The sequence below is a fragment of the Micromys minutus genome (assembly GCF_963924665.1).
Source record: "Micromys minutus genome assembly, chromosome: X".
In the NCBI taxonomy this organism is placed as follows: Eukaryota; Metazoa; Chordata; class Mammalia; order Rodentia; family Muridae; genus Micromys; species Micromys minutus.
Window position 1 is genome coordinate 41,601,500 of NC_137970.1, and position 10,680 is coordinate 41,612,179.

Here is a 10,680-nt window from a genome sequence, read left to right on the forward strand (position 1 = left end):
TTGTGGGATTGGTCAACCAATGACTCCAATCAATGTCCAGTGATGGAGTCCACCACTTACATTGCCTAGAAAGCCAGGTCCCAGAGGCTTGATAACTCAGAAACCAACCTAGAACCAAACATGAATGGGGGAAAACTCAGTGAAATGATTTTAATAATATTCTGCTATACTCATAGATTGGTGACTAGCCCAGTTGTCATCAGAGAGGCTTCAAGCAACAACTGGTGGAAACAGATGCAGAGATCCACAGCCAAACATTACATGGAACTTGGGAAGTCAAGGGGAGTCAAGGACACCAGGAGAACATGTCCCACAGAATCAACTAAGCAGGACTCATAGGCGCTCACAGAGACTTAAGCAGAAAACAGGGAGCCTGCATGGGTCTGCACTAGGCATATATGTTATGGTTGTGTAGCTTGGTCTTCTTGTGGGACTCCTAATACAGGGAGCAGGGGCTTTCTCTGACTCTTTGGCCTGTTTGGGGGATCCATTTCTGTAGAGAAAATCTCTTATGCATTGTTTAGAAGCATCACCTATCAATAAAAAGCCTATAGCCAATGAGCTAAGGCAAGATTAGAAGGGGGAATGTCAGTCAGAGAATGATAGAATTCTGGGACACAGTTAGGCACAGAAGATTTGCCCTGAACTCCGAAGGTCACATCAAACTGAGAGGTAACTAACCATGTGACTGGACTTAGAATAGAATAAATGGGTAATTAAGTTATGAGTTAGTCACAGAGAAAGTCAAAGCTTTGGGCCTAAGCATTTATTCATCAAATATTACATCTCAGTGTTGTTATTTCTGGGAACAAAGAGGCTGGGTAGAAAAGCCCATGGTTACATTTGGTGAACCATACATGGGGTATAGAATCCAAGCTTAGAAAAGTCCCAGGAGACTCTTGACTATACTTTTCCTCCTATTGAGTTGCCTCATGCAGGCTTAATATGAGGGGAGATACCTAGGCTTACTGCAATTTGATATTCATGGGAGGCCTGCACATTCTGAAAACAACCAGAGAATGGGTAGATGGGGGAGGGGAGGCAGAGAAGGGACTGGGAAGGAAGAAGGGAGGGGAAACTATGGTCAGGATGTAATAATATATGAAAAAAGACCAAGTAAAAGAATATTTTTATAAAGAAAGTAAAAACATCTTAATGTCTCCATACATGTCTGTAATCTCAGAACTCAAGAGATTGAAGCAAATTTGAGACTAGCCTAGGCTATATGGCAATCTCCTATTACAAAAAATTAAGCAAATAAACCAAATTTAAATAGCAAAAATAAACTGGAAACTTAATTCTAATACTTTAAATGAGTATGTTTAAAATATTCTTCATGCAATACCAACTAAAATATGTAACTTTAATTATTTCAAACCTTATTTTTAATGATGGTTCTTAAATACCTTAACCACCCTTGTATCCCACCACCCACCAGAGAAAGTGGAAAAGAAGGATAGGAGGTAAGTAGACCTGTTTAGAAAGGTTCTTTGAAGCAACTCCACTCTGTTTCCTGGAAACCAGCAGTTCAGTTCACAGGTCAGCAGCAGCAGCTCAGTCCACTGGCAAACACTTCATGGATACACCAGCCGTCCAGTGCAGTAGTCAGGACAGCAAACAGGAATCAGCAGCGGTGGCACTACCAAGCAGAGACAGCCAGGCCTCTCTCAGCAAAGTGAAGATCAGGGAAGACTCACAAGCATTGCACAGCCAGTTCTGTAAGCAAACCTAGCCCCGTTAGTGTCCGTTGAGTCCTTTTTATACTCTCTCCAAAGGTAACATATCCTCTGTAGGTCTTGTCTCAGCACAGATCTTGCTTCAGCATATGCATCTGTCTCTGCTGACATCACTCTGACAACCATCCCTAATAGGCAGAAGTGGTAAGAAACCATAGCACATCACCAGAAATTGTTTTGGTGTGTTTCTTTCTATGGAGTCCTGGCAAATGCAGCTCAACTATCCAATGTAAGGCAGACCAGTACATGTGTGTTGTTAGCAAAGACTCCTTCATCACGTGTCCTTTCACATGCTTGCTTTAGCAAAACATCCTCTCTCCTGTGTCTGCTTCAGTGAAATGTTTTTTTGGGAGTTGGCCTTAGCCTTTCACACCTGTGTCCACTTTAACAAAACTTTCCTTCACATGTTTGCCCCAGCAAAACATCACCCAACTGACCTTCCAAGAACCCTTCAGTTCCACTTCAAAAATATTTAAGTGTTTATACTATACATTTAAATTCTGATTTTTAGTTTACATTCATAATGTATCTCAAATTAGATATAAAATTTTCCATGACTAAATTTTAAAAATTATTTTAAAAATGAACAAAATAATATATTTCTTATGGCCAACATGAAATGTATTCCTACCACTGGTCAAAACAGAAAACCAGTATTTTATATGGTCATGGTTTTAAAATTAAAACTTAAGTATAAATTGAGAAAGTAATTCTCACTTGCACTAACCACAATTCAAGCACTTATATAGTCCTTAAGTCTAATCACTACCACACGAGTGGGTTGCAGATGATATCTTTCAAAACAATATGAACATACCTCTTGTACTTCAAGGGAAAATAACAATAACTGTATAGGTAGTTCAGAGAATGCAGGAGGGAACCAAGAAAGCTGAAGTGGCCTTCTGCTGTTATACAGAATCTGAATAAACCACAATATTGACAGCTTATAAGTAATTGTGTCATCACTTGTCATTTAATTAAACACACCAAACTTATATGGTCATTCCCCAACTCCTCTCTTCCTATTACAATTTCCAAGTAAACCCAAGTTACCATTCCCAGTTCCTCTTCTTAGTCTTTCTATAACACACACACACACACACATATATTGCTAAAATATCAAATAATATTCTCTCTTCATATACCAGTGAAATCTCAAATAATATCTCTAATATATTTGCCTTCTCTTTCAAACTCAGTGACACCACTCATGGCTTCATAATTCATTGTAATTGCTATAAAAATGTTCTGTTTTTCTATTTGAGTTTTTCTGTGCACACCTGCACAGGCCTATTAACTTTTTAGTGTTTAAAAGGTTTCTTTTAATTTAATTCTTCAACTTAATAAATAAAATTAACTTTTTAAAAACATAATTTTCATTGACTTCTCTATTAAAACATTTAATGGCTCTTATATGTATTCATAACAAAATTCACATCACTCTGATTTTTTTCACCCATTATTTTGATACCAAATTAAACTTATTTTTTACTCTCTATATAATACACTCATTTCTTATCTCATCCTGTCAAGTATGATTTACTTAAAGGACAAGGTAACACACACACACACACACACACACACACACACACACAGACACACACACACATCATTCTGCTCAAAAAAGCTTCAATTTGTTATGTGAGTTTTCACAACAATATGCAGTAAATGTTCATTTGAAACAAGTGCAGTGCAATATCCAATTTATAATTTGTGCCCATATCTGATTCCTCAATAGGAACATAAAGACAAAGTTATCATAGTCTATTCAGGATTTATGCTTACTTCTCAAGTAGTTTTTTATATTGACTGGTAAACAAACCCACAAACATACATCTATATAAAATACACACATATGTACATATATCATTTTGTACAATACCAGATGGTTCAGCAATTAAGAGCACTGACTTCTCTTTCTGGGGACCCAGGTTCAATTCCTAGCACCTGCAGGGCAGCTCACAACTGTCTCTAACTCCAGTTCCAGGGGATCCAACACCTTCACATAGACAGGCATACAAGCAAAACACCAATGTACATAAAATAAGCATAAATAATTTTTTAAAAAGATAAACGGCTGGTGCCTTGTGGCCCTGCTGTAATTTTAAAAGGAGCAATGACAACTTTATATCACCCAACAACAGAAATTAACATTGTTACCTTAAAAACACAAAGCAGTTCTTCAACATTTTGCTATAAAACATGTTGACATAGATATAATTTGAAAATTTTAGTTTAATAAAACTTTATGAGGACATGCACAAATAAAATCTATCTTTAAGAAAAGTAGCATTTGTTCATTTCTCGAAGTAGGGAAAATATAGTTTGTGCTTTTATTGGATAGAAATTGTTTTAAGAAATTAAAGAAATAAGACCATAGCATTAATTTATTTTCATGTTTATAAATTTACTTTATTTTCATGACTTGTGTATTTAGCTCATCCTTGACAGACTTATTTGCCAAACACACACAAAAAATAGTGGTCTATTTAGGAACTTTCAAATTAATAACACTTTTGAAATATATCTTATGAATACAAATAGTTTCAACACAAACATGGAAAACTGTCAAATGAGTAGACAAAATAAAATTCTAAGCATTTCTCTGATTTATAAAAGTATGTCTACTTTTCATTTTCACTAAATGAGTACAACCATTTTTAAAATATTTGCGAGTATCTGTGGGTGTGTATAAATACCAACATACACACAACAAAGAAACATTTCATAGTGGCAAATTTTTAGTGCATTTCCAAAGTTGTCATCTATAGACATCTACATGCAGATGCTACTGGACTAGTACACTAGAACAAATAAGAAAAGATTAGCAGAACTCCCTGGCAAAAACTTCTTAAATAGAAATAATGAAACACAAATTCACTTTTCAATTGAACAGCATAAAAAATAATCTCATTTATGCCTTAAATAATATATACACAGTATTATTTGAGCTCAGAAAATAGCTTCTTACTGTACACACAGAGTTATAGTATACACTCAGTAAATGCTAGCACTGGAAGAAAATGTGCCATGAGAAAAATGTTAAAGGGATAGTCACAGGAAAAATATCCATTCATTAAACAAACAGAAAATGAAAGGTATACTAGGAGTGAAATGCATAGGCAAGGAACTGGACTTTATAAATAGTAAGCAGAAGCTAACAGAAACCAATTAAGCTGGAACAAAGCAACCAGCTATAATAGAGGAGAATGAATCTTAAAAGTTCGAGACAGGAGAGGTGAAAAAAATTCTCTTCTTCTTTTGTGAAGCTATATATAGAACTGTCAGTCATAGTCAAAACCAGCTGAAATGGGAGTTGACTAAACTATAATATGAAACATGCACAGACTTTGCTAAACTACTTCACAGGGTTGCTCTAAAAAAAGATGTGAGTTATGAAAACATTCCACAAACTAAAAATGCTATACTCCCTGTACAAGAGTTTACACAATATTGACATTCAATCTTTCAATTTCTTTCACTTCTCGAAAACTATAAACACTGTTTTCTTCAGATCACAAAGGATATCATCACCCTCAGCCCCTTTATCAGAGTTTGAACTAATCAATGGCTTGGCTCCACAGTCACACAGAGAAGCCTGATGTTAGAAAAAGAACAAGGATGTTGACAGACTGATCAAATGGAGAGGCATGTAGTAGATAAGCACATGAACAGTGTGTTTCCACTTGTTTCTTCTCACAAGGATTTGAGAGGGAAAAATATTCAAGGTAAGGAATAAAGAGACCCCTTCCTGTTTTACTACAAACCTCACAACACTTTTATTGACTGAATACCAATATGGCTGAATTATCCTTATTTTTTCCTAAGGACAAGAAAACTGAATATGTAAAAAGAGCATATGAAGTCATTAAAATGTGCTGAAATCTATAATTTTGCTTATGTGTTGAAAACTGAGAAGAAAAGTCTAAATAATGTTAGTCATGTGCATACACATTAATTGGTAAACAGGAAACTGAGGTTTAGTGAGATGAGTGTGTTCAAGACAACCTCCCCAACACCACAGAGCACAAACTGGACCCTGAGTCTTTCTCATATCAAAGTCCTTGATGGCAATTCCACAATACAGCCTCCCTAACACCAGCAAAAGATGTCAGAAAAATCAACAACAGCAGCAAACACAGTACTCATTGCTATTTTGTTTTGTTACCTTTAACATCATTTAAGAAAATATTCTGGCACTGAATAATATTTATATTAAACTTTCTGAAGTGTTCTAAACACTTCCTCCTCTCCTAAGTGTTAGTGATTGTACAATTGGATACAGCAGAAAAAAAGTAATCACTGAGCAGTAAAGACTCTTAATATCACAAAATAGAAAGCCAGACTTTATGAGTTAATAAAAGAAGATGGGGAACTCTATAAAACATGAATGGAAAAGTAATATTTAAGCTTGACCAAGACATTAACTACTAAATTGAGGAAATCCAGTGAACACAAAGACACAATAAGCAAAATTTTGACTGGTTGTGGCAGATTCTAAACAAACAGTAATTATTTTCAATGAATAAATTCTTAAGAAAAAATGGAACATAAAGATTAAAATATATTTCAGAACATTAAAAAATACAAATCCAAGCAGCACAGATGTAACAATATGAAGTTCAAAGCATGGAATTTAACCGATATGAAGAAATTATTAAAATAAACTTTTTTTAAAGAAATAAAATGTAGTCTAAAGATATATACTAAATATTCATGAATAAACTAATGCCTGGTACTCTTCAAAAATAATACTAGGAAGGGAAGATAATAAAGACACTTAAGATGATCGTGGATTAAATTGATGAAGACAAGTGCAAAGTATATATTCATTATTATATAATTTAATTTACTTTATATACAAAACAAGAACATACCATGGTTTGGGGGTGCCCCAATGATTTTGAAGAAAGAAAAAAAAAAAACAGAATAATTCAGATTCTAGAGAGTTAAAAAGATGACAAAACCATCTAACCTGAACCACCTCTTTATAAGTAAAAAGAAAAAAAATTAAGGCTCAGCTAGGTTAAGAAACTTGCTCACAGTCAGAGAACTCATCAGTTCCAGACTCCAGATGAGAATTGAAATCCCTAAATTGGTAGTCCACAGACGTGTTCCTGTGCAAGGCAGCAAGAAACAACCGCAGGCAGGCAACACAAGCACTCCTACCAGGACATTCTCACATTTGGGTGTGATAAAAAAAAGTGAACCATAGGGTGGCAGGGACCGGGCAGAGTCAGAGTCGGTTCATACCAAAAACGGGGTGCCAGTCACCGTGATAAGATCTGTCTCTTTCTGAGAACCATGGCTTCCTGTCGTATGGGAGAATCCGAACTGGGTTTCTTCCTCGTGCCCAAAGAAGTCAGACTCGGGGTGCACGTTCCAATCGGCTTTGGCTGGGGTCAGTAGCTCAGAGACACTGTTTTCACAAAGGGTGCTGGAGGGAGTCAGAGCTTCCGTGTCCACAGTTAACTTACTGCTGGGTGTCAAAGCCTGGGGCTCCAGGGTTGAGTTTTTCAGAGCCAAGGAGCCAAAGAGCCCCATGTTCCCAGCGGAGGCATCGTCCATGTCCAAGGGGCTGTGCTGATAACCAGCCACGGAGGTTCCGAAGAAGAGAGAGGTATCCAGACTCTGGGGAAGGTCACTGGGGGCCCCCCTCAAGGCCCGAGGGTCCACCGCTTGCCCCAAGGAATGGTTGCTGTTGCTGTTATCCGCAGGAAGACTTCCCGCGAGGGTCGAGTTCACAGAGGCCACGTCGATAGTCAAGATGCCAGAGTTGACCAAGGCAGTGTCCAGCACCGCAGCAGAACCGTGGCCAGGCACATCCGAGAACAGAGACACTAGCTCGGCACCACTGAGATCGTTCTGGCCCTGGCTGGTGAGTTCACTGCTGGGTGTGAGAGAGTTGGCAGCTTCCAGCTGGGCCAGGAGGTCCTGGCTGAGGTTGTGCCTTTTGGCCATGTGGGTCTTCATGCTGTGCTTGGACGTGAAGAGTTTGTTACAGGTGGGCACCGGGCAACGGCTTTTCCAAGCACCCACGTCCTGCAAGTGCTTCTTAGAGTGGATGTAGAGGCTGCTGCGAGCAGAGAACCTGGCACAGCAGCCTTCCACGGGGCACACGAAAGGCTTCGTGCCCAGGTGGGTGATGCTGTGGCCTTTCAGGTGCTCGGCCCTGGTGAAGGACTTCCCACAGCCCTCTACTGGACAGGTGAACCTGCGGTCGTCCTCGTGCTTCCTCTTGTGTCTTAAGAGTTTGGACATGCTGGTGAAGTTCCAGCCACAGCCATCAAAGTCACAGAGGAAAGGTCTCTCTCCGGTGTGGCTCCGCAGGTGGATCTTGAGCCTGCAAGCCTTGTCATACTGCTTGCTGCAGCCAGGGAAAGAGCAGGCAAAGAGTTCCTGTTCCCTGAAATGGGCGCGGTTATGAGAGAACAGGGCACTCACGGTAATGAACGTCTTCTTGCAGCCAGAAAACGCACACTGGTAAGGCCTCTCGGGCTCGAAGTGGCTGCGCTGGTGGGTGCTGAGCTTGGCCTGGGTGGGGAAACTCTCCTCACACACCTCGCATTTGAAGGAGTTCTCCTGCTCGTGCCCCTTCATGTGCGCCTTGAGGTTGTACACGGTGGTGAAGCTCTTGCCACAGCCCTCCACCGGGCAGCCAAATGGCCGCAGTTTGTCGTGCGACTGCAGGTGTCTCTTGAGCTTGTAGGACGTGGTGAAGGTCCAGCCGCAGCCGCTCAGGGGGCACTTGAAGGGCCGCTGGCCCTGGCTGCTGCTGTGCGTCAGCAGGTGCACCTTCAGCTGGTGCTTCTTGGCGAAGGTCTGTCCGCACTGCGCCTCCGGGCACAGGTACAGCACCACGCCCGGGCCCGGGACCAGAGGCCCGCGGGGGCTCTGGGCGGCGGCCGGGGCCTCGGCCTCCTCCTCCGGAGGCGCCGGGCCGGCCGCGGGTTCCGCCGGCTCCGCCAGCAGGAGGTCCGGTGGCAGCTCGGGGCAGTCGCCCAGCTGCGCCGCGGCGGCGGCGGCGGCGGGCGGAAACCCGGCGGCCTGCGGGGCGATCAGTGCCCCCGGCTGCGGCTGCGGCTGCGGCTGCGGGAACGGCGCGACCCCCGGCTCCCAGGCGGGCAGCGGGGGCGTGGTCAGGGTGAGGACGCCGTTCTCAAAGCGCAGCAGCAAGTCCTGGTTGTGGATAGTGATGGTGCCCGCGAAGGCCGCCGCCGGGCCCGGGCCGGGGCCGGCCGCGGGAAGGGGGGACGCAGCGGGGACCGCCGTCAGGCAGCGGGGGCCCGGCTCGGGCCGGCCCGCTGGGTTTACGCCGCTCTGGCGCCGCTCGGGCCCCGGGCCTGCCTCGGCCTCCTCCCTCCACACGGGCCCTCCGGCCTGCTCCGTGCCCACTGCTTCTACATCGCCACCCACCGGGTCAAGCAGCAACAGGAAGAAGTCGTCGCCACCGCCGCCGCCGCCGCCGCCGCCGCCTCCTCCTCCTCCTCCTCCGCCTCCTCCTCCTCCGCCACCACCTCCTCCTCCTCCGCCACCGCCTCTGCCGCCGCCTCTGCCGCCGCCGCCGCCTCCGCCGCCGCTCCGGTGATCCGGCCTCGGCGCCAACCGGTTCGGGCTCGGGCCCAGGCCCCGTGAGGCCCTCTGGGCCTCTGTGCTCCGCGGCCCCGGCCCGCCATCTTGGGCCCCCCGGAGCAGTAGGAGGCGGCGCGTGGGGGCCTGACAAGCCAGAGAGTCCGGGGCTCGGTGGACCCCGCCGCCACCGGCGGGGCAGCAGCCGCCGGCGCCGCCGCCGCCGCCCTGTGGTGTCCCGCGGGCCGGGAGCAGCCTTGGGATTTCCATCTCGGCGTCGGTGAGGCTCGGCTGGAACCAGAGCCGAGGCGGAGGCGCGACCCCGCCCCCTGCCGCGGGCCCGAACACGTTCCTGAAAGGAAAAAAAAGTGCAATGCGCAGAAACTGGCCCTATCAGATATTAAAACGTATTTAACGCCACAGTGATTTAAATATTCTGGTACCGTGACTCTGGAACACCAGAGACAGCCCAGAGGCAGAGTCTGAGGCGAGTAAATAACTTGCACAGAGTGTGTTACAAAGTAATCAAGGTCTTCCCAAGTAAAGGGAGAATGACAGTTCATCCAGAACGCTGCTGAGGCACCTAGCCACCTAGCCAATTGAAAACAACTCCAATCCCTACCTCACCCTGTGTATCAAATAAACCTACCGCGACCTCTCCCTGACATGAGCTTGTTCCCTGGCACTTTGCAGTGTGTTGGGAACTGTTTACTGCTGGCTGCAGAAGAAAACTTCGGACAGGATGAACTTACGTTGCCCGCATTTAATAATCTACCTTGGTGTTACCATGTCTGCTGGAGACACCCGAGGCACGCGCGCACACACACACACACACACACACACACACACACACACACACAGCACGCACACACAAGCCTGCGAATTCCAAGTAAATTCTACAATTTTAAAATTTTTATTGCATATATTTCATTTATATTTCAGATGTTATCCCCTTTCCTGGTTTCCCTGCCATAAAACCCCTGTCCTATCACCCTCCCCTGCTTCTTATTTCTGGGGTGGATGGTCTCTCTCTCTCTCTCTCTCTCTCTCTCTGTGTGTGTGTGTGTGTGTGTGTGTGTCCACTTCTTTCTTTTCGACTGGATATATTTATTTACATTTCAAATGTTATCCCCTTTCCATGTGTCCCCTTGTGAAAGCCCCTATCCCATCCCATCCCCGTTTCTAGGGGGATGGGTGACCCACCCCCTCCTGCCTTGCTGTCCTGGCATTCCCCTGCACCTGGGCATCAAGCCTAGGCAGGATCAAGAGCTTCTCTTCCATCGATGCCCAACAAGGCCATCCTCTGCTATATGTGCAGCTGGAACCATGGGTCCCTCCATGTGTGCTCTTTGGACAGTAGTTTAGTCCCTGGGAG

The 10,680-nt window shown here is 44.2% G+C and overlaps 1 protein-coding gene across 1 annotated transcript; it reads right to left on the reverse strand.

The window, feature by feature from the left end:
• Window positions 1–6,371: 6,371 nt before the first annotated feature.
• LOC308415442 (zinc finger X-linked protein ZXDB-like) lies at window positions 6,372–9,604 on the reverse strand. The gene has a single exon (XM_080910486.1). The coding sequence runs from the start codon at window positions 9,573–9,575 to the stop codon at window positions 6,984–6,986; it is 2,592 nt and encodes an 863-aa protein (XP_080766612.1). The 5' UTR covers window positions 9,576–9,604; the 3' UTR covers window positions 6,372–6,983.
• Between the last annotated feature and the right edge of the window lie 1,076 nt (window positions 9,605–10,680).